Raw genomic sequence first — 24,316 nt, 5'->3', positions numbered from 1 at the left:
GGATAATGTGAATAGAACATAGAGGAGAGGTGACTTTAGAGAGGGTGGGCCTCTCTCCTGAAGGCCAGGGCACCTCTGGGAAGAATATGTCTGGGCAGAAATCTGAATGATGAGAAGAGGACAGCCATGGAAAGACCCATGAATCTATCTGGGCAGAGAACACAACAGAGGGAAAGGCCCTGAGGCAGGAGAGTTTCGCTCGTAGGAGGAATGCCAAGGACAGTGTGGTAAGGCCCAGGGAGCGAGGGGGCAGGTGGAAGACAGGGGCCAGGCATGCTGGGCCTCCTGAGCTATGAAGAGGAGAGGCTTGGGAGTTGGGGGGACATCTAGAAAGGACATTTGTGGTAGAAAGACACAGAAATTTCTTCGCACCTTCTCTTCCCAGAAGCCGGAAGACTTCTTGACTCCAAACAGCAGCCAGGTTCTGCCCATCCTGGACCCCAAGATATTAGATGAGAAGCTGGGTACCATCCGTGAGTCCTGGTCCAAGGCCACAGTGAGCTCTAGTATGGACTCCAGCCCATCTACCTCTCAGGAAATGGAGATAGAGCCTCAGGTGCCCAAGATGTCCCATGAAATGGTGAGTGTCTCCACCCAGTGCTGGGAGGGCCAGAGCGGCGATAGAGGTCACAGGGAAGGGCTTTGATTGTCACCTGGTTCACTCCTCTAGTGGCAAGGAGACCTCCCTTCAGGAACCCTCAGTATGTGACTTACCCCCAAGCTAACCTGGTGGAAGGTGTGGATTCTTCATTTTACAGAGTTTCTTCACCTTTTGAATGGAACTCACACACAATTTCCTTCCAAGGAAACCCTTGGAACACTTGTAAGACAGGGGTCCATTGACTTAAGCAGGGATCAGCCCAGAACTTTCTCAGGAGCATGCCCTCCGGGTAAGGGGATGCCCCTCTGAGTCATTAGTTTTAACTTCTCAAAGAGGAGATTGGGGCTCAAAGAAAAGAGGACACCATCTTTGGTCACAGGGTCTGCGTCCTTCATGAAATTTGCAGTTGATCAGATGCTGGGAAAGGGTTGGTGAAGTTGGCCAAGGTGGTGGCTTACTTTGGTGAGGGATCAGTGCTGAATCCTGGCCCCTTAATGCAGAGAAGTACAGAGCAGGCCACCAAAAGACAGTCCAGTCGAAGTCCCCACTTGGGCTACCACGGGTGGATTCATGTATGTCTTCCTCCCTTCCTCCGCAGCGGATCCCATGGGGAACGCTGATCAGAAAGATCCTGAGGAAAGGCCCCAGCCAAGGCCACCGTCCCCTGGGGAAGCCCTGGGACTCCCCCTCTCAGGACCTGCCCCTCTCCACCAACAGCCTCCCTATCTTCCCCTGGCACTTCTGCACCTTTCTGGAACACATCCCATCTGATGATTAGGAAGGGTTGCTGTCTGCAGGGCGTGCCCAGATGCGCCCACGGGGACTGCCTCTGCCCACCCTGGCACAGGAGCCAGAACACCCATGGGCCACCTTCTGACACTCCCTTCTCTCACCTCTGCCCCTTGGGAAAGCAGCGCTCAGGGCTCACCTGCCAGCTTGGCTCTCAACCGGGTTGAAAATAAATATGGAGACCTTGTCTTTAGAGACTTTGGCAGCATGAATAGTGCCTGCGGTCAGTCTCTGTCTTCTCTTCAGGATTCAAATATAAGAGATGACACTGGCCTGCTCAGGGGAGCCAAGAGCAGGAACTGTTCTTGAGCAAGAGGCCAAGTAACCATTGTGAGTCACGGAGGGGAGGATAAGAAAAAAGTCACTGCAAGGGCACTAAGACAAGATTCTGGAAGGTTGTGAGCGTGTACAAGGAAGCTTAGGACTCCCCTATACCCACAGGCCATCAGGGAGGCTGTGAGTTGGGCACATGTGTGCAGGGAAGCGTGCCCCTTCTGGAAATCTCCCAGCACTCCCGTCGGTGGGCTGGTCCCTCTACCCTCCCCCTTGCTGGGCACCTGGCAAGGTGGTGGTAAATACTGGGCCATGTGATGGAACCCCTGGCTGGATAGCAAGGCCATCAGAAAGAACCTTAGAGGGCGTCTAGTCCAATCTCCTAATTTGATGAAGGATGGCAATGAGGAGGCCTCGAGGTGGGGTGACCCTGCCCAAGGCCTCCTGATGCCACTGTCCCACGTTGCCTTGCTCATAACCAGATGAAAACAGGTAGCTGCAGAGGCCTATATGCCCATCCCTGCCCTGTTCAGTCAGACTGACACCACTGGGTCCCTCAGACGCCCATGCCGTATTCAGTACACAGGGCCTGCCCTTCTCCCTTGCCCATCACAGCCTGTGTCAGACCCAGCCTGTCCCCTCCTGGTGCCTGACTCTTGGTTCCACTCCGTTTTCCCTCCCAACCCTGCCTTCAGTCCTCCAACCAATCATTTGTCCCTCCCTCCCTCCCTCTCTCTCTCTCTCACTCTGAGTGTGTGTGTATGTGTCTGTCTCTCTCTCTCTCTCGTTCTCCCTTGGCTCAGATTTACCATCTGGCTTTTCCCACTTCTGATCCTGTGCCCTAGTTTGGTCCTGGAGACCCAGCCCCCAGCTCCAGCTCCTACCCACTCACCAGAGCCTGCAAGGAGCAGGGCAGGACCCAGACACCCACATGGCCAGCAATCCCCGTCCCAAGCAAGAGAACATGGGTGGGTATCAACAACGGGCAGCTCCGTGAAATCACAGGTAGCTGTGTAGCGATGGTCACTGTTCCATAGCAACCACACAAAATTACATAGCAATCGACAAGCTCACGCAAACAGGAGACAAAGTGACAAGCACTAGAATGCTGCCAGGGAGCAGCAGACTGTAGTTACAGAATAATAGAGGAGTCCAGCCGCACACACTCTCCCCCAGCACTGGACGATAGGACACGCAAACACGGACCATGGGTGTGAGCACACGTATAGTGTGCAAGCCACAGACAGAGTCACAGAACAAGAGAAGAGACTTGAGCAGCCCTGGAACACATCTGGGTGGCAGTGGCTCCAGGCACCATCACAGTGGGTGACTCCTGGGAGGCTGGGGGGAAGTGGCAGTGGACCCCCGGTTGAGTGGCGAGCCAGCGATGACCTGCCTCCCTTCTCTCTCCACCTGTGTGTTCAGGCTGTTAGCCTCTCAGCAGCTCCGGATTCCTGGAGTGTGTCTGTCTAGGAGCATGGTCCCTAGAGCCCAAGAAACAATTTTGCTTCTGAATCCCTCCAGAGCCTACTCTGGCTTAAGAGGAAATGGAACAATTTCTGGAGGAAGGAGCACCTTGGGAAGGGAGAAGGGAGTAGAGGGGACGTGGGGTCTGTGCCCTATCTGCCTGGAGGCCGCAGAGGCTCCCCACTGCCCCAGGGCCTGCCAGTCTCAGCCCCATAGCCCCAACGAGCCCCAGCAGGCTCCCTTCCCCTAGTGTACCCTTGGGTCCACCTTCACACCCAGCAAACCCACGCCTTTCCGATGCCACTTTGTCCAAAGCTCCTGTCCTGAGTGTGTTCCCTGAGACCGGGGTCCCACGCTGCACCGGAGTCAGGTGCAGGGCTTGGCAGGGCTTAGCAGGGCTGGAGGAAGCCTCCACTTCCCTTCTGAACAGGCCAGGAAGGCATTTTTGGAAGACGTGGGCTTTTGAGTGTGAAGAGTGCAACATTAAGAGTCCTCTTGAACTTGGTAACTCCCGAACATTAAACAACTTGTAAGCATTGCCCTTCGCCCCCAGACCCCACCCCCTCCCCAAGCCCGCCTCACGCTGAGCCAGGCAACTTCAAGAGTGGGGAAGATGAGGGGCTGGTTCCATTCACAGAGAACTTATAAACCACCTGCCCTGGGCCACGATTCCGCTCCCCCCACACAACCCCGCCTCCTCCCTGGCAGCACCCAGCGAGCTTAGCAATTCCTCCAGCCTGCAGAAAACCAGAACCCCACCCCCACCCCGGCCAGGTGCCCAGTGCTGTGTCCAGCTGTGCAGGGGGTGGGGGGGGTGGGAAGAGGCCAAGGCCCTGAGCCCTGGAGGTTCTCAGTCAGCAGGAACAAGCCACACTCCAGGAAGCAACAGAGCGACACAGAGCGACACGCAGGAAATATTTGGCAAGGGATAAATGGCAAAAGGGCATTGCCCAGACCATTTATCTTCTTAAGTGTCATGCTCACGCTGTGTTGCTGGGAACACCTAGTGAGCCCTCAGTAGAGAGAGAGGAGCAAGGAAGGCTTCCTGGAGGAGGCAGAAGTACTATTCAAGACTTGTGCGTTCAGTATTGTTTGTAGTGCAGAAATTCTAGAACGGGATCTTCAGCCTCTTCTCTCTGGCTCCCTCCCTCCATTCACCACTCCTTGTTTTCCCTCTCTCTCTCTCTCTCTCTTTCTGTGTCTCTCTCTCCCCACCCCCCATGTCTGCCTCTCCCTGCTTCTGCCTTTCTTTGGTTGTCTCAATTTCTTTCTGAGTCTCTGGCTTTCTCTTTCTCTCTGACTCCCTCTGTTTCCCTCCCTCCCTCCCTCCCTCTCTCCCTCCCATGCTCGGAGGAGATTTGTGGCAGACCAGAGGCCTTCATACCAGCAGATGAATAATTGACAATGGTTGTTTAAAGATTCAGTGGAGTTTTTCCAACCTCCCCACACTGGAATAACTCATTTCTTTCATTCTCTCTTTGAAAGCCTTTCCCCCCCCATCCATCTCTCCCCTTCCTTGTCCCCACACGCCCACCCCCCCTCTGAACACAGCTTTCCTCTCTCTCCCTTTCTTAAGTCTGCCCGACCCCAGAATGATCCCTTGATCCTCATACCTTTAACTCCACCTTCCCCCTCGCACCACCCCTTTTAACCTCTCCTAAGGGTGGTGGGTTGAATTCAGCTCCTCCGGACGCCATTTCCCCAAGAAAGAGGGCTGCATTTCATGGGTGAGGAGAAGAAGGAAGGCCCGGGAAACTGACCCCTCTCAGATCGCACAGCAGCAAGGTGGGGTTGGGACCACCAGAGGGCAGGCCTCCCAGCCCAGGGACCCCCGCCACCCCGCCCCCCAGGCAGGTGGAGAGGGACTGGCTCTGTTTCACCTTCCCAGGATGGTTCTGAGCACCGTGTCCCTGAGCTTCATAACACAGGAGAGCTGCTTACCCTGCTCTAACTGCCCCATAGGGCCAGATGGAAGTGAGGAGGGGCCTTCATAAAGGGGCAGGGGACGGGTGGTGTCACAGAGATTCCTGGGAGCATGGTCCTGCTTCCCTGCCTGGAGTGGCCCAAGGGTGCCCAGCCATCCCTGTTTGCCCACGACCGAGGGGTCCCCAAGCCGTAGGACTTACAGTGGTAAACCCGAGACGAACCAGGAGGAGGGTCTCCCTGCGTGGCATGGGCCCTCCCCTCTCCAGCCCTGCTCCCTTGGTGGTTGCCACACCCTCTTCCCATCCAGCCCTGCTCCACACTGTCCCCTGCTCTCACAGAGCTCTCACCACCTCCCTGTAATGACCTTGAACTCCCTTCCCCTCTCTGGGCCCCAGTTCCTTCCTCTGTCAGCCGAGGAAGTTGGAGCAGATATCCTGGAGTCCCGCGGGCTCCTGTGCTGTGACCAGAGCCTTGGTCCTGCCCTCAGGCCCCTGCCCAGGATGAGGTCCATGGGCTGGTGAAGCTGAGCAGCTCAGGGTAGGCCCCGCTCCCCAGGCACCACCTGGTGGCAGGTGATAGGTCCTGCTTGCGATCATATAGGTGACTTGCAGGAATGGCCATCTGGGGTGATGGGGTCCCAAAGTCCAGGACCCTGGGGTTAGCCCCCAAGAGCCACAGGGACACTGACTCCAACCTGGGAGACAGATCCCCACCAGGGGGCTCTGATACTTGGGACCACAAGGGGCAGAGAAAACAGGAAAATCAGAGTGAGACAGGGAGAGAGAACGTACAACCATCTGGAACTTACCTCAAGAGCCTCCAACCAGAAGCACCTGACTCGGTGTCCCATCCCGGCCTCCCCACACAAACCACCAGACACATTCCTGAAACATGGCTGTCACCTTACTCCTCTCGCTACAGCCCCTCACCGTCTATAGTCCTCAGCTCCACTGCCCAGTGCCCGCAGCCCCCCGTTTGCCAGGTCTGCCTTTTGTCTTCTGTCCCATCACCTCTGCAAGCCCCCCTGTCCTTCCATCTGGCCAGAGGCCCAAGAAGGGACATATGCTCATCACATAAGCACCTTACCACACTCACCCACACCAGCCCTCCCCAGCTCATCCCCTGAACTTCTGCAGCCTCCCAGCTCTGAGCCCAGGAGCTGGCACTAGGGGGAGGGGCGATCCAAACACAGATCTTGGAGTATGTCCCTGTCACAGCTAGCTGCCGGACTCAGCTGAGCCCCTCAACAGCTCCTGACTCTGTCCTTCTCCTCTTCCACCAGTTCTTACACATACCGAGAGAGAGAAAGAGGGCAAGCTCACAAGTGTTTGAGGAAAGGAGGGAGGGGAGAAAAGTAGGAAAGAAGCCATGAGGAGACCCTCATCAGGTGCTCTGCTCTCCAAACCCCCCACGACCCTTCCTCCCCTTCTCTCTTGAAGCCCTAGCAGACTTCGGTCTCCACCACTCAAGATCTGTGTGACCTTGGAAAAATCACGCTAACTCTCTGGGCCTGTCTCCTCATTGTTAAGTGGAGGGAATGCTCTCCGCTGTGCCCCTCCTAAGGCCACAAGGAGGATTAACAAGAGCAGATGGCCCTGTGCTGGAAACCTAAGGGCTGTCCACTGTGTGAGAGGCTTAGGACTGGTCACAGAGCTCATGGGCCCTTCGAGATGGAGGGGGAAGCAGGGGTGGGGGGAAGCGCAAGTCCTATAGACCTCCACCCTCTGACCCTTTCTCCAGATGGGCCGTTCCCAGACCCCTGGCCCACTCCTCTCCCCTCCTTGCCCCCGCCCTCCGAGTCTCTGGTGGGCCATTCTCCTCCCCCATCCATCACCTGGGACTAAAGAGATTAATAAACAAGACTCATAACTCAGCGGCTGGGATGCACCAGATATTTACGGCTCCGTTTCAATTTGCAGAGAGATTAAGTGTTTGTCGATTTATTGTCTCTTGGTGTGTGTGAGCGCTGAGCAGGGCCCCCCACAGGCCAGCCGCCCTCCCCCACACCACATACACACTTGAGGGTGTATCACCCCCCCACCTGGTCCCTGGAGCAGGCAGGGAGCCCGGTGCTGCCCAGCTCTGGAAAGCCACTGGAGTGGACTTGTCTTCCTGATCAACTTGACCAGAGAGGCAAGTGACCTTGGCCCCAGGAACGGGCCTCCCAGCCCATAGAACAGGGTTATTAGACAAGATGGGGGGGTACCATCCTTAGACAATTCAAGAGAGTCCTTCCTGGCCTTCCTCCATACTCATTTCTCCCCATGGGACGAGGGTCCATGGGGCTGGGTAAGTGTGCCCTGGAGCTCAAGGTCCACAATTCTAGATCACTTTCTGGGTATCCAACACCCCAGGATTCCCTGCTCAGATGGACCTGAGCCTGCTCTTGAGAACCATGCAGGCCACTCCAGAGTGGAGTGCTTCCAGGGAGAAGCCTGGCTAGGCACAGGGGGTGGGAGAGAGGGTGACACATGCTGAGAGCCTCTTCTCTTATGCCCCTGTCGCAGGCCCCACAGATATTACGGATCAGATCTGGAAGGGGAGGCACATGTCCGTCTGAAGAGAAAGACTCCCAGCCCAGCTGGGGAGGAGTCTGCAGGGGCCAAGGGACTGAGACTGGGGAGACTGGTGGGAGGGCTGCCCCAAGTGGGAGAGTGCTTGAGGAGCCAAGAAGGGGGGCACAGAGAACAAAATGTCAAGTGCTTGCTTCCCCACCCCCACAGACCTCGAGCTGCCTCTCTCCTTCCATGTTGACTTTGTAGTCTGGCAGAGGCATTCATTAATTCATTCATTCAGCCAGCTTTCTGCGCATGTGCCATGTGCCACACCCTGTTACCTCGCCCTGCAGAGCCCTCTCAGCTGTGCAGGTGATAGAGAGTCGAGTCCTGTCTCCACCACTCAAGAACCGTGTGACCTTGGGTAAATCACTCCACCTCTCTGGGCCTGTCTCTTCCACTGAGTGGAGGGAATACTCTCCCTGTACCCGAATGTTGAGGCTTTGGAGAGGATTAACAAGAGAGTGGATGGCAGTGCTGAGGAAACTGAGGGTGCCTCTCCCCTTTGCAGAAGACATATTAATAGTTGCAGTGTTGATGGGCCCTTCAAGCTGGGGAAAGGACAGGGAAGTGGGGAGCAGCATACCTCCCCCAGGCCTCCCCCTCTGACCCTTCTCCAGAGGCACATCCCCAAGCTCAGTGACAGTGACAAAAAGGTAACTCCCTACAAAAGTCCCTGTCCTGAGGAAGCCCCAGTTCAGGAGGAAAGACACATCGGGGATCCGTGCAGGAGGGTGACCAGAACTGGGGTGCAGTCTTCTCAAGGGATTGTGGGGGCACAGGGGGAATCATCCCTAACCCTAACCCCATCCCACCCTGCCCCAGATTTCAGTCATCAGTGGTTGTTGCCATGAAAGCCGTGACAGATCTTGGATTTGTTGGTAGAAAAGAAGTATAGGTTAGTGAACTTGTTCCTATAAGAGGAATCTGTTGAGTTGAGATTAGCTGTGTGTGTGTGTGTGTGTGTGTGTGTGTGTGTGTGTGTGTGTCCTCGTCTGCCTCCATACCTCTCTCCCAGGCGGGACAATGTTGGCCTGGGGTCTCACCAAGAGACATTGTGGGGGGCCCTCAAACTACTCCCTTCCTTCCAGGCTAGTCCTCAAGATAGGACCTCAGTTTCTTTTTCTGTAAAATGGGGAAAATGTATTCCAGCAGTGAGAGATGAGGAAGTCTTAGGGTGTGGAGGTGAGAACTTGAAGGAATAGATGGGACAGAGGGTTGGCCAAATCTGGGTCTGCCCCCAAGCACCTTAAGATCGGGCTGAGGAGGGATGTAGGTGAGGGGCCCACTGGAGCAGAGCCCCACCCCCACCCCCAAGAGGAGCAAGAAAATTAACAGCCAAGGGCACATGGGCTGAGAGGGGCACCTAGAGATCTGGGTCCGGTTCTGACTCTGCCTCTGACCTGAGCAGTTGGCCCACCTGCACCCCTCCCCTCTCTGGGCCCCAGCCTTCCCTCTCTGCAATGAGGGGCCTGGTCTTGATGATTTCCTCTTTTATCTGGCAAACAAAGCAGATGTAGGTAGGATGACCTCTGGCTCTGCTCCGTAGGGAGTCAGCTGGCACTGACTCTATCACTGCTCTATCACTGCCCCTCTCAGCTCCCAGTTAAGCACTGGGTGGGTGGGGCAGAGACAGAGCTCTCTCAGTAAATAAAGCCCAGATCATGAGGCCATAAATTGCTGAGGGCTTAAAGCATCTACTAGTGAGGGTGAGAAGGACTACAGAACCGGGGTGACACCTGGGAAGTGGGGCCCATTCCTTCTGCAGACTGCCAGCTTAGCCCCCCTTTTGATAATACCAATTATATCCACCCATCCTTGGTGAGCCCTTACTTTGCTCCCAGAACTTTCATCATCATCTCATTTCCTCCTTGCACCAACCTGATGAAGGAGAGTAATCATCCCACTTTATGGTTAGAGAAAGTGCAGGAAACTCCGTAGCCCTTCCAGGACCCTAGGGCAAGACTGAGGGAGAACACTCATTGGTCAAGCACAGGTCTGGGGTCTGAGGGACCCTGTTCCTGCTCCCGCAGCTGCCTTGGCTGGGCTTTGTGACTCAGAAGTCAACAGCCTGCTGAGCTCAACTCAGCATTCCCAGTCCATCTGTCTGGGTGGGAGGGCTGCCTCAGTTTGCTGGTAAAGCACCAAAACAGAACTCTGGGACTGCAGGTCTCCTCCCCAGGCCCACCCCAAACCTTTGAGAGTATAGGCAGAGAGGTCCTAAGCACCATATGTCTGAACTCCACATAACTGAAAAGTCATCAATTAAGCCATAGCTAACAAACTATTAATTACGTTCTATTCTTCCTTCCTTATTAACCACTTCCAAGAATTCCCCAGTTCCTCATTGGATCCTGGCAACATGGGGGAGAGCAGCTCCCAGCCCCTGCCCCTAGATCCCCATATCCTAGGAGACGTCCCCTTTACCTCTAACTGGGCTGTTTCCATCCCATATCCTAAGGGCCCAGTGGCCATGTGAGACCTTTCACGCAGCCCTCAGGAAGACAGGCCCTGGGATAGGAGGGAACTCCAGAGTCCCAGGTCTCAGGGCTGTGGTCTGGAAGGGTGCTTGGGCTCTGGCTGGGCGCAGCTCCTTGGCCCTACCAAGTCCTCAGCCCGTGGGGAAGGTGGCAGCCCGGGGAGAGCTGGCAAGAGCAGGACCCTCTAACACTCCGGGCCCAAGACAGGGGCCCTGCTTGTCCAAGGCTAAGGGCAGAATAGCCCCTCCCCCAGAGCAGTGACTCTATTAGGCTCCTGAGCTCCGATTAAATGCTTTTCAGTACAATCCAATTTCCTCCTGACGTGAACTAGAAAAGCCCAGTCTGTGCACATGTGTGCGCAGGCGTGCGCGCGCACACACACACACACACACACACACACACACACACTACATTTGGTGTTAAATATCCAATCAGCTCCAAAGATAATAGAGAAGGGCCAGTTCACTCCCAGTTTAATCAGATAAAATGCCCATTCATCGGCTCCTGCCAGCGGCAGCGGAGGTCCCCTCCTCCAGCCCACCAGGACTGAGTGGAGGGGGCCCGCGGGAGGGGCTGCAGGAGAGGGGCCCCGGCCAGAGTGGAGAGGGAACCGTGGGGAGGAGAACTGGGCTGAGTAGGTGGGCTGTGCCTTTAAATCTTCAAGGAGGGGGGACCACAGGGCCCACTGGGGACTAATTATCCTTCAGCCTTTAGCCAGCTCTTACTCAAACAGACAAAAGGGGGGCTCTGGCAGCCCCAATGGCCCAATGGCGTTAAGCCTTTGCAGCAGGTTTTTTACTCTCAGATATGCAAATCCACCACAGCAGGGTGGACCCTAGGGATGGCTGAATAGTGGTCTGGGGATCCGGGAGGGCCAGCAAGGGCAATGGCCTGGCGGCTGGACCCCCACTCCCAGAGGATGGTTTTGGGAGACTAGAGGCATCTCACTCTCCCTCCTCTGGCTGCGTGGGGACCCCTGCTTCACAGTGGGGGAGAGCCTTATGGAGGCCAAGAAGAAGGTCCTTCCCGCTCCTTGGGTGGGGGGCTCCCTCAGCAAGCTGGCTCAGAGACCGGGAGCTGACAGCTCAGATGGGGCCATCCTGCACTCTTGGCCCCCTCCAGTCTAGGACATAGCCAGCAGGTAACCTATCCAGAGCATAAATCTAGGTGTTGCCCTTCCCCAAAACCTGTCTGTGGCTCTCACACCTGCAGCATGAGTCCCTCAGACTGATGGCCCCCGTGACCTCTGAAGCCTGTACCCCCACCCAGAATATTCTGTGAGATACTGTGAGAGTATCCGCTTACAGTTTCAAACCTTGGCTCCTCTCTCCTGCCTGCCTCATGTCCCCTCCCGCACCCCCACTCTAGGTTCCTGGCACACATAAATGCTCAGTACACGTGTCCAAGAAATGCATAAAGTGTCCCTTCCCAGGTAACCACATAACCCAGGGAGAGGTCAGGTCTGGATCAGAGATGGGAAGTTTGCTTTCCACTCAGCTCCCAGCCAGCAAGGAGCTCAGTTTTTCCACCTGGGAAATGGGATGGTGTAGGCTGGCTGCCAAAATCCCGGTGGCGCCTAGAGAGGGCTCTCTGAGTGGTGAAGGGCCTTCGGCGTCTTATCATTTGCAGCAAGGTGAAGAGGATAGTGTAGGGGAGAGAGCAGTTAACAGAGGCCAGATTCCATCTCTCTCAGTCCCTCCAAGACCCTCCTATCAGACAACCTCCCTTGGGGAGTCCATTCCCACTCTGTATGGGTCTCTGTCCTACCTCTCCAAGTCCTCTGCCCAGTTGAGAATTTCACTGCCATCTCGGCAAGAGGTGCCTGGGGCCTTGGCCTTAAAAGTGGGAGGGGAGCTTAAAAACTCTGGGAGCAAGTCCTGAGGCAGGAGTAAGGATGGGCTTTAGTGTGGAAGGTCTGGCTAATCAGGATTAGATCCTGAGGCTGAAGCCTGGGCCTGAAGTGGGCAGGGGCACAGGCATCCCAGGAGACTGAGTTGGTGGTGGGGGGAACCCCCAGGCAATGGGAAAGCCCCCTCCCCTCACAGCTGCCTGTGTTGTGAATGTCTGGGCCCAGGAGGAATCATGGGAGAGAATGAGTCATGAGGAGGAAAGTAGCCAGGAGAGGCCACGTGACCAGCCAGTTGAGAAGAATTTGTGAGGGATCAACAGCCATGAGGCTCCGTCTCCAAAGGCAAAGGGTACACAGGAGTTTCCAGAAGCACTGCCCAAGAGTCTGAAAGCAAAGACATGCTGCAAAGCCTGGCAGAAATGGAGTATAGTTTCTAGCAACTCAGGACCAGGGAGAATGTGCTTGCCTAGGCTGGAGGCAGGAGGGACAAACCAGCCAGAAAAGGTCCCCAGCCAGTGAGGATGAGGGGTGAGGAGAGGACATAACAGCCCCTAAGAACGAATCTAGATGGGATTGGAGAGGCAGAGACAAAGTAGGTGTTCCCCCAGGGACAGGGACCTACACATGTTCAAACCCCACGCACCTTCAAGGAATGCCCAGCCATGCCCTCCTCCCCTCCAGAATACCCCTGGGAGTCTGCTCCATCTAGCTCACCAGACAGCACATTTGGAGCAGAAGACCCTCTCTTTCCACTGACTGTCCCAGTGCTGGCTTTCCAGGGACTAAGGTGACCGCTGAGAAAGAGGGAGCTCCAACTCCCCAGTCCCTTATTCCATTCAAGATTGTCTCAGCCTCCTTGGATCCCTCCCCAGGGATCCCCTTGGATCCCCAGATGTCCCCAGAGCCTGGGGCTCCTTCCCCCCACAGATACCTGATAGGTGGCCCCCAGAACCTCTCCCCTTCCCCACCAGAAACCCAGCTCTGGGGCTTGAGGAGGAGACAAAGAATGAGAAGCCGGGGGCACGCCCACCTCCACAAAAAACGATGAAAGGGGTGGGGGTTGAAAATAGATTAGAATTCACACCTGGAGAACACAAGAACCTAAAGAAACAGCCCTCTGTCTGCATTCCTAATCCCCTGCAGCTGAAGACCGCCAAGAACTCACCTATAATCAAACGGAGTTGGGTTTATTGCTTCCCTGTGGCCAAGGGGTGGGGCTGTAGGAGACAGCAGGCAGGGTGTGCTGGGAAGGACAGAAGGGATTCAGCTCGAATCAGGTGGTTTGGGGGAAGGTTCGAGGACACAGGGTTTGGCTCTGGTTGGATGCTCTCAGGAGGGAAGCTAATTCTCATCCAGAAGGCAGGAGAGACAGAACGGGACTAAAACCGTCCTTGGTGAAGAAGCAGCAGGCACTCAGTTTGGCCAGGGAAGGCTGCTGTCTGGTCATTTCTGTGGTTTGAACAATGTTCACGTTTTATCTGTGTTCAGACAGTACCACAGGGTGGCCTTGTTGTGGTCTTGCTCCCTTCTGGTCAGAAAGTGACTTTCTGTGAGTTACGCCTGGATGTTCTCCGTCCGCTGAGCGACCGACTCTTGATCTCCGCTCCAGTCTTGATCTCAGGGTCGTGAGTTCAGGCCCCACATTGGGCTCCATGCTGGGTATAGGACATACTTAAATTTTAAAAAATGAAGAAGAAGAAGAAAGGCACTTTATCTGATGCGGTGAAGTGATGTCCAGGCCAGCCCCTGGCCCCTGGGGCTGCTTTGCTCTCCCTCAAGAGCTGCTGGCAGGGTGAGCGGGGAGAGAGGGAACAGGCGTGTGTTATCCACACACCAGCGTCAGGCACTGCGCTTGACCCTAGACAGACTCTGCCCTCCTAACCTTCACCCCAGCCCTCTCCCCACTGTACAGCTGATGAAACTGAGGCTCAGAGGGGCAAAGCGCTCTCCAGCAACAGCCTTAACAGGGAAAACCGGAAGGTAACTCCGCGCTCCCTGGGTCGGAAGTCTTCACCCCTGTGCCCTTGGCCTGGAGGCTGAGCTCCACCGGCTCTGCAGGACACAGGACTCTAGCTTGTGCCTCCCCGGCAGCGCATCCCAGCGGGGCATCTCTTGCTGCCCAGGCTCAGCCCAGCTGTCACAGGCCGGCCACGGTGTCAGCAGCCACCCGGCTGGTCCCCTGCTCCTAGAGGTGTGAGGGGTAATGAGGCCCCGTAATTAAGGTTCCTGGCGACGTGGCCTGGAGATTTATAGACAGGCTTTGTCAATAAGCGTGCTCTGGCTGCAGAGCCAGGGAGACATCGATAAGTGCTCGTTACGGCTTCTCCCCCTCCCTGACCCCCCTCAAACCTCTCCCGGGCCTGTCAGGCCGCCTGTTCACAGCGCCTATGTACACAGGCTTCGCTCAATTAATTTGCACTTGTTGGTACCATCTGTTCTTTTCCTGTGTCCTTATCAGGCATGTGTGGGTCCTGCATCCTTCTCAGCTATGCTCCAGAGCAGGGACGAGGCACCCACCCTCAGACTGGGGCTCCTCAGGGTGGGGCACTGTCTCCCCCCTCAGGCTAGGACTCCCGAAGTTGCGGCCAAGACTTCCTCTTCCTTCATCTTCCTTCCACACCCCTTCCTCCTCATCCTGGGGAGCTATGCTCGGGCTGAGACCCTGGGAGAATCCCTGCAAGCCTGACCCCACTGGGGAGGACCTTGACCTCCAGAGAAAACCCCCAGACCCCAGTCAAGCTGTCTCCTGGCAGGCTGGCTGCACCTGGGGCCTGAGAGCCAAGGGCTCTGGTTCTGGTCCCGGCTTTGGCTCCTACAGCTTGAGGTTGGGAAGGTGCCTATTCCAAGAACAGTGACATCACTGAGTCACAGAGTTGGAGGGGGCTCTTGAGTAGGGTGGGTCTGGAGGTCTAGACTTGGGCAGTCCCCAGAGCAGGGTCGGCATGGCCTGGTGGCCCCAGGATGCCAGGCAGATGGCCCACCTGGACAACTGAGAAAAGGCAGCATCCTAACAATGCCTTCCCTTGGCTGTCTCCCCGGCCCAAGGCTCTTGACAGCCGGCATCCCAACCCTGCTCCTCTCAGAGCTGCCCTTGCCTCCAGAAAGGTCTCAGCACCTTCCAGCTCTGCTGGACTGTGCCTCCAGTCCTCGGCACTGATTTTCTAGATGGCCTGGCTTTCCCAACCCTGGGGGGATGACTGTCAAGCTGGCTGTGCCATGACCGTGCTGTGGGGTGCTGCACAACCTCTCACTGTCGCTGGGCTCTGGGGGCCTCACGCTGGGCATGTTCGCAAGGAAACCAGGCCTTATCCTGGGAGTTATCTTTGGAAATTCATAGTCAGTGTCTAGCTCCAGCCCAGCCCACCTCCGCTGACCATAACCTGCTCCATGACTGGGTCCTAGCCTGGCATTCAATGCCTCTGCAGCCACACCAGCTTCATCTCCCATCACCCGTCCTCGCTGTCTGTCTATACTTCCCCCAGGTGCCAGGCTGCTTCTAACCGTCACGACTTTGCCCCTGCCAGGGGCACCATCTAGTACCCAAACGGGGCTACTAGAGAGTGTGTGTGTTGCCTGGAGGGCCCCCAGCACCCTTGGTCTGGGTTGGGGGAAAGGCAGCACTCACGGTCCCCCATAAATGGAGGTGCCCCCCATTGCTCCGGCTGCCCACCCGTAGAGTCATGGAAGCCTCAGGCAGACGGGAGACTCATTAGGACCGCATGCAGCACGCTACTGGGGAGGCACCCAAGTAGGGGGTTTTACCCAGCTCCCTGCCCACCGCCTCCAGTCAGCCCCCGCCTTGGGCCCATCCCAGGAACCCATGAGGCCTCTGCCACAGATGGCTCCAAGTATCCTGCCCAGGCCACGGTGGGGGGCAGGGGGGCAGTGGCTGGGATTTGCCAGGGCTGGTGAGAGGGGTGGTGATAGGGTTCAGGCCTGCCAAAGTGTTTCAGGCCCTCTGGCAGCATCTCTGCCAGAAAATGGTCTTAGAAATGGGGACTCAGGCTCACCAGGCACATGCTGGGCCTCCAGGTACCGGCATCTCAGGCCGCACACGGCCCACGTGCAGGGACCCAGAACCCTGGGTGCCCGTCCTTGGCTGGAGCAGAGGCTCACAGCTAGGCTGGGTGCAGAGAAATCCAACAGTATCACAGAAACGTTATGGACCATCTCAGTCCTGGTGTCTTCTCCCCTCCCATGTGCCAGCTCTCTTGCAAAGAAGAACTGTGTTCAGAACAGCCTCAAAATGTAGGCGCCAGGCCTGGACCCTCCACGTGTTGGGGGGAGCACTGTGGCCAATGGGGACCGATGGCTGTGTGCCCTGCCCTGAGTTCTCAGCAGCCTTGGTGAGGTAGCAGAAAGGCCAGTTACGGACAGGAAGGCCAGCCAGGGCCTCTGAGCAGGGAGTGAAGAGTGTGGACTCATGGACCAGCTTCTCCCGCTGAGGCAAGAATCTCCCGATTCCTGCCTCACTCTCCTCCCCTGTAGAATGGGCCCCGTGGTGGCTGCCTTGTTGAATTATGGGAGGCATGAAGTTAGATGGATCTGTGTAACATATCTAGAACAGCACCTGCCCAAGGCCAGCTCTTGTGTCACTAGCTAACTGATGCAGGCTCTAGAAAGTCAGAAAAGGAAGCCCTCATCCCTTCTAGCGGAGGAGAGTGAGAAAAGCTTTTGTCCAGAGGTGGCTCTGAAGAAAGGATCTGCAGAGACAGGGTGAGGGCGCCCCTGTTCTGTCGGTGGCGGAACTGCACCACCTCTGCTCTTCACCCCCACCCGGAGCTGGGAGACTGGAGGAGGGTGGGGCAGGGATCACAATGGACCTTGACCGCCAAGTGGGATGAATAAAACCCCCCTCTAATGCACCACCGGGAGCCTCTGTGCTCCCCTGTTCCTGCTCCCCACCCAACCTAAGACCTGCCCTGCTTCCTGGACCCCATGGAAGGTGGTCCCCCACCCCACAAAGAGCCCCAATCTTGACATAGCAGCTGTCTGCTGTGTCTCACTGTCGGGGGGCCTCCTTGGCACCCATTTTATAGAAGTGTAGATCGGGCAGGTCCCCGTGGGATTTCAAGGGGCAGGCTCAACCCTTCCAGAATGGCATCCCCTCCCTCTCAGCACCCCCAGTCCACTGATAGACCCCCAGAGGGGTCTGGGGGCCCCTCCTGCCTCCCACCAGAGCAGGGCTAGAAGACACCCATGTCTGGGGCCTGGCTGAGCACGGCCAATGCTTCCACGTGGTACATTATTGATGGTGCTTCTAATTGTGCGTTTCCCAAAGTCTACAGGCCTTTGATGAAAAATTCATGGCACGCCCGAGGATGGGAGCAGATTCAATCGATTGGCAGCTCAGCGGGTGCAGGAGCGCTGGGCTCCTCTCAGTGTGGGGGTAGCTGTGCAGGCAGGTGGGGAGGGGGCATCCGTGTGGCACCGCCTTGATCGCTGGCTTCCAGCCCCAGGTCTTGGGATGGGAAGGGCACGTACAGCAGAATACAGCAGCCCCTCTCCCTGGGGCAAGATCAGGGAGGCGTAGGCACCCATCGGGGATGCCATCTGGGTGGCTGGAGCCATCCAGAGAGGATGGCCAATCGCCATCATGAGCCTCGTTTTCATTTTGGAGGACGATCGACCCTCCAGAGCCCTCAGGAGTCACACAGAGGTGGGAGTGACATTCCCAGAGCCATTCATGCATTGGGTACTCTGCTTGGAGCTTTACACCCACAAGCTCATCAAACTTCCCACAGCTCTAGGACACAGGGGAGGTCAGGCTTTTCATCTTACAGACCATGAAACTGGCTCAGAGAGGTTCAGGACTGCCCTGAACCGCCCTGAACCGCCCACACAGATAACGAGGAGCTGGGCGGTGACTGGAACCTGGCACTCGGGGCCCCCTGTCTTTCTCCTGCTCCTGGCTGGCTCTGGTCTGAGCCGCAAAGCAGCTCAGGGCTTGTCATGTCTGATTCTCCTGCCCTGTCCCTATTACATAGAGGAAGACACCCCATTAAGAACAAAGATCTCTCCAGGATCTCCAAGTGAATTAAGTGAAAACGGAGGCCTGCCCATGAGAAGAGTAAGGGCCCCCCTGTGCCCCTAACCGAGGCCAGAGGCCCCCCACACATGCAGAATCCTGAGCTAACACCCAGCAGCAAGAGCTAGGGGGCTCCTTAGACCAGGGTGGAGACTTGGAAACAGGTCAAGCTGTCTGTTCTGGACTGTCCAATCAGGGGTGATGATTGTGCCACTGGTGAGGCCCCAGAAAACCCTGGCATTCACTCATCTGTTCATTAAGGAGGTGAAGAAAGCCCCAGGTCTGTGCAGGCACTTAGCCGGGTGTAGCTGGGGTGCCTATCAGGAAGGGCTTTGGGGCTAGGCTGGCCTGAGACAGTCTGGACCCAACACAGTCGGGGAAAAGCCAGCCAGACCCCTCCACACCCTCAGATGGGGTCTCTGCACCCCGGGCCAAGGGTGGCTAAGACAGATGGCTGCCTTAGTGACTAGGGCCGTTTCTAGGTGGCGGGCTGCTCTGTTTGGGTTTGTTTTCCCTTTGCTTCCCAGTGAGTTCCTTTTAAAAACATCCACCCATGTCTCCACTGAACTAAAGGGAAAGGAATTTGTCCAGACCATCAGGAAAGCAGAGACGAGAAGGCCCCAGGGGGCAGGCGTGGGGCCCTAGGCTCTGTTGTCCAGCTGCGAGAGGAGCCCAGCCCGGGGTGTGGAGGGGAGTTTGCTGAGGGGGTGGGGCTGGAGGAGCAGAGAGAGAGGAGACAGGGGGGAAGAAGGGGGAGACTGAGGTGTAGCTACAGGGTAGGCTGGGGCAGAGGGTTGCCGACATGGGGGCTGGGGGAGACAGAAGGCCAGAGCCCTTGGGGGCTTGCCCTTTCCTGGGCTTCCAGCCCCACAGCCCTCCCAGGCCTTGCCATCTCCTTGCAGTTCTGTGGCCAAGGAATGAGCCTAGCCTGACGCCAGGCTCCCCACCCAGATGCTCCCCACCCTGGAACAAAGGGAAAGTGGCCCCTCGAGTCTGCCTGCTCCAGCTCAGGGCTGGGCTCAGTCACCAGGCAGGGACTTGTTGTAGCAACAGTCCCAAGGGACCTATCCCAGGGAACAAGACGGCCAGCAAGAAAGATGGGGGAGCCAGAGTCCCCATCCCCTCCAGCCCCCAAGGCTGCCCCAGGCCCACCAGAGGGCCGCTCTGTAAGTCTGCCTTCATACCCACGGGTTCCGGGAGGAGGGGTTGGCTCACCTTGCAGGCAGGTGTGCTGGGGTGTGTTGTCTGGCAACCGGCAGAAGCGATCCTGGAAGATCCGGCCCACAGGCAGTGGCCCCCACAGGCCCATAGCCACAGGAATCTTCCACAGGGCACCCAGCCTCAGCCCCGACCACCTGAGTCCACATCCAGGAACCCAGAAAGGGAAGAGAGGAGGGCCTTAAGGGGCCCATTGTCTCTTGTGAACCCAGGCCCTGGCTCTGGCCTCTTGGAGGACCAGCCCAACGTCCTAGAAAGTGCCTGGGCCTGGGCAAGCTCAGGTCAGTCAGGCAGAGAAGTCTTGCGGGTTGGGCACAGCTTACAAGGGCTGTGAAGGAGTAAGGCTGAGGGAGATAGGGGCATGGGAGAGGAAGTGGATAAGCCCCTGGCCAGGGGCCCTGGGTCAGTGAAAACACCTTCTCATTTGGACCCCAGTCACCAAAGCATTTGCTCGTCCTCTATGGCAAGAAATGGTGGCAACCACCCCCTAGCCGGGACCATCACCCCAGCTTGCAGATGAGAAGGCCCAGAGTGGGCAAGGGCCTTGCTTAAAGTTGTGGGCAGCTGTGGGCAGAGGCTGGATTAGAACCCAGGATCCTAGACTGTAGCCCGGACTCGCCCCCACCCCACCCACAAGGGCCGTTCAGGGGCAGCAAAGCTCTAACCAGAGAGGATTATGGCAGGAGGTGACCAGTGGGGTCAGGGGTTCTTTATGGAAGAATAAGCAGAGGCCAGAGCTGGGGTCTAGCCCCTCACCAGCCCCCTGAGCACCTGGCCTTGTACTTCCTTGGGCTGGAAGCAAGGGCCAGCCCCAAGCTGAGTCCAGGAGAGGCAGGACTCTGAGCCATAGACCAGAGGAGGAGTAATAGTTGGCTGGGCATGGTGTGGTACAGGCAGTCTTCTTGGAGGAGGGCCCAGGATAGAGCCTTGAAGGTGGGGCAGGATTCTGGGAAGCTTGGGAGGAGGGAATGGGAATAGAAAGACTGAGCATCCTCTTGGAAGCCCCTCCCCCAGGCCAGCCCTACCCCCAGCCCCATTGTCTGGACCCAGCCCAATTAGCCCCCCTGGCTCCTGCAGGGGCCAATTAGGCTGGGGCTGGGGTCAGCACTGGCCAAGGCCTCGCCACCCCTCCCCACCCCTCTCCACCCCTCTGAACTTCACTATGCTAAGCACAAAAGGCACCGTCTCTGAGGCAGCAGAAAGGAAAATAAAGAACAGAAGGAAGAGAAAATGCACTCCTTTTGTTTCTAAGCTGTAACCTTGAGCTGAACAAAGAAGCAACTGCCTCCCCCTTAGGAACCTGTTTTAAACAGCAATTTGCACAGAGTTGCTTGTGGTTTGGAGATTCAGCTGACATTCAAGGGGAATGGGGAACAGGGATCTGGGGTCAGCTGGGCACTGGCTCTAGGACCTTCTGTATCTCTGGACTGCCCTCAATCCAGAAGCAGAGACCCCCCCCCTACCCCCTCAACCTCCTGAGTGGTGGCAGGTGAAGTGGTCCTCCCAACTCCCACAGGCGGCGACCCACCCCGCACCCCTGCACCCTTACACCTTGCCTTCTGCCAAGCCCCGCCCGCCCGCCTGGTGCAGCCTGGAGTCCAGCCCAGAGTCCAGCCCAGAGTCCAGCCCCTCCCACTTGGCCATGCTTTTGCTGCCTGACCTCGGGTGGGCCAGCCCCAGCCTCATATGCCCTCCAGCCAGTGGGGCTCTCAGACCTCCCTGACCTTCCCTCTGGTGGTGATGAGGTTCCAGAAAGAATGAGGGAAAGGAAGAGCCTGTTCTGGTGGCCACAGGGTTCTGTAGTCACACTGCTGTCACACTTGTCCCACACCCACTCTGCTGGGTGGCCAGTGGCCAAAGTCGGAGAGGTCATAGATTTAAAGGCGTGACCCTAGGGGTACCTGTGCGTGAGGGGCTATTTGGTCAGCATGAGCCTGAGCCCTGGGAGAGGGCCATCCCCTTTCAGCAGGTGCTTAACAAAAACCCCTCTCCCCCCACCCTTCAGGCCCTGCCTCCTGGCCGCAGCCCCCTGGAACTGGGCCCTGATCTGATCTCGGGGAACTGGGCAAGGCCAGCAACAATCCACACAGGCTGAGTGTATCCATTTTCTTTTAAAGAAATGAGGTTAATTCCCATTAAAGGTACTGGGTAGGTAAGATTGGCCAAAAGTGGCCTCTCACTTCCTGAGGGGACCTGTAGGAGCTCTGCCCATCAGAGGACGGCAGATCTGGCTGGAGAAGTGTCCTTGGCCACCAGTCCTTGGGGACCTGCCTGGCCCTCCTTCCCCATCTCGCGGCAGCCACCAGAGTCTACAGAGAGGAGGGGAGGCCCTTCTGTGCTGCCAGGGTCCCCCAGGAGCAGGAGGGAGAGTGTGTTGCTGGTCCCTGGTAGGAAGAGGAATCCCAGTCTAGTGGTAGAGGATCAGGAACGGCTTCTTGGCAGAGGTCACAAGGCTTTAGAGATGGAGAAGGGCCCAGGAAGGCTGGCCCATGACCAGAGTGGCCATGGCCAATTCCTGAAGGGAGTCTAATTTTGCTGGGACAGATGGCCTTGAAATTCAGACCTGGCAGTTTATCACGAGGGCGTGTGGGAGCCATTGAAGGGCTCCAGAGGCCGGAGAGAAGCTGCCATTTACCTATTGTCACATGCCAAACCACCCCAAACATTGTGACTTAAAATGATCATTTTTCTTGTATTATTCTCTCTGTGTTCTTTGCATCAGGAGCTAGGCCGAGGCATGGCAGAGAGGGCTGGTCTCCATCCATGCGCCTGGGTCTTCAGCTGGCATGGGAGGGCAGGGGCTGGAGCCATGGGGCGGGGTGGGGGGGAGGGGGGTGGGGACGGGGTTTGGAAGAGGCTCTGCCCACACCAGCAGCTGGGGCTTCCTTAGAGCATGGCAGCCTCAGGGCCTTCTTCCCTGAGGGGACAACAAGTGTCCCCGGAGGGAGGGGCAGCTGCAAGAAGTCCCAGAACCTCATAGTGCTGCCTTTGGGGTTCTCTAAGACCCATCCAGTTACAAGGGGACGGCACGTCTCGCTGACAGGAGGAACACAGCACATTTAGCCTCTTTCATCTACTGGGAAGGTTGTGTTTTGAGGAAACACAAAGCGCAAAGAAGCAGAGAACTAGGAGGCCTGCCTGTAGGAGGAGCTCAGACCAGTTCACCAGGAGCAATTGGAAGGGGAATGCCACCAAGAGGTGCCCCTTCTGAGCAGAGGAAATCCCATGGGTGGGAATAGAAACATGACATTATTGGTTGGTTTCCTCATTGGCAAAGGGGTGTCCTGAGGGGGTAATACTGGCCCCTCTCAGGCCGGTGTAGGGGTGCAGCAACATCAGGAAATGGGCCTGGCAAGGCCTGGGGCAGGGAGGTGGGGGTGCGGAGTGGGGGATTGGGAATCTTTCTCTCTCCGACTCAGAAAAGCAACCCGGGTGGGCCCTAAGAGCACCTCACATGCTTGAAGGCGATCAGACGGGCCTGGGTGATGTGTACAACTCCCTTCGCCCAGTAGACACCTGCCCAAGGACAAGTAGCCCCAGTCCCTGGCTGAGGGAGAGGGTCAGGGGCAGAGTGGCATCTTACCCAGTCCCCTGGAAGGCCATAGCTCCAATTCTCCACCCCAGACTTGGCTCTCCAAGCCTGTAGGATGGCCCTTCAATGGCGCTCAGCGAGACCCAAGTCAGACTGAAGCACAGGCCCTATGGGTGGGGCAACCTCGAAAAACCACCCAGCCTCGGCCCCTGTGGGCCTCAGTTTCCTCTTCGGGAAGTAGGAGTGAAAATGCCTCTGCTGAAGGCTCATTGTTTGAATCAGAGGAAAAGTATGGAAAGGGCCTGCCCACTGGTAGGCATTCAACAGGTGGAGCTCTGGTTATTAAGCTCCATGACCTCCACAGGCCCAAACTGGGTCTAATGTCCTTAACACGGCTTCTGAGGTAGATAGAAGCATCCTGTCGGATTTGCAAAGATTTAGTTGGTGCGCGTGTGTGTGTGTGTGCATGGGTGTGTTTGGTACAGGTTCTAAACTACACCCAGGTCCAGTGAGATTTGGGATTTGCTGTGTTACCTTGAACAAGTCACTGTACTTCCTGGCCCCCATGGGTGATTTTTGGCAGAGGACACCCATCAGAACCTCAGAAATGGGAGTTCACAGACAGCTGTAGGAAGATGGGCAGGACCTTTTGGAGGAAGGACAGGTGTGCAGTAAGACCACCCCCTATGCTTCTCCCCCACCCCTACCTCCTCATCCCCCCATTCCCCTGCCCAGAGCTCTGGGGCCTGCTCCCACCAGCCTTACTCCTGATACAGACAGAAGGCAGAGCATCTGTGGGCGGCGGCTGCCCTCTGCCGGCTACAAAGGCAAACCACAAGACAGGAGCCTGGGCCTGCCGGCAACGGGTCCCTGGGGCCTGGCAACCCAGAGGCGAGATGGCTGCCCAGGGAAGGGCAAAGGGGGGAAGGGTGGGTGCCAGGCCCAACAAACCCGCCACCCTGGTTCAGGCTCATCCCCCACCCTCTGCACGCATCCTACGCATCCTACCCTACCACCCACACTGCCTCTGATCCAACACCTGTCTACACCTGTTCCCCACCCCCACCCCCCACCCCCCCACCCCTGCCTCAGGCTTCTTCCTTCCCTTTGGAGAGTGAAGCCCCTCCCTGCTCCCCACCCCCCCCCCCCCCCCCCCCCCCCCCGACTCCCCCCCCCCCACCGGCTACAGCTGCTTCCCCCTGAGCAGAGAGCCCGATGTGGGGCTCAATCCCAGGACACTGAGATCATGTCCTGAGCCGAAGGGAGAGGCTTAACTGACTGAGCCATTCAGGCACCCTCCCCCTTATCATCTTTTTTTTGAAAACCTTGTAAATTGTGAAATGCAACCCACGTGGGTCACACTGAATGTTAAAAAACAAAAAACAAAAACAAAAACAAAATTCTTAGAAAGCGAATGCCCCTGCTACCACCAGCCGGGTCAGAGACTAGAACATCGCTGGCACCAGAAGCCCCTCACACCCCTCCTCCCCTAGACATGACCACATCGGCGGTGGCTCGTTGTCTGACTTTGCTGCTTTATCCTGTCACCGCCTAAGTGTGCCTCCCCAGACCCTGTGTCCTAACAGCTCGACTTCTCT

General features: G+C 57.0%; 1 protein-coding gene across 2 annotated transcripts in view; it reads left to right on the top strand.

Annotated features, from left to right (window-relative positions):
• Positions 1–24,316, top strand: part of LOC111153335 (coiled-coil domain containing 33) — a 101,018-nt gene that overhangs the window by 63,597 nt on the left and 13,105 nt on the right. For both annotated transcript variants that reach the window (XM_022512311.1, XM_022512310.1), the window contains exon 13: positions 386–580. In XM_022512311.1, the coding sequence (XP_022368019.1) occupies positions 386–580 (195 nt within the window). The remainder of the gene's footprint in view (positions 1–385; positions 581–24,316) is intronic.

This window comes from Enhydra lutris, unplaced genomic scaffold (assembly GCF_002288905.1).
Source record: "Enhydra lutris kenyoni isolate GAN:26980312 unplaced genomic scaffold, ASM228890v2 scaffoldscaffold31, whole genome shotgun sequence".
NCBI classification, from domain to species: domain Eukaryota; kingdom Metazoa; phylum Chordata; class Mammalia; order Carnivora; family Mustelidae; genus Enhydra; species Enhydra lutris.
Note: the sequence above shows the minus strand (reverse complement) of the source record. Positions and strands in the feature narration are given on the sequence as shown.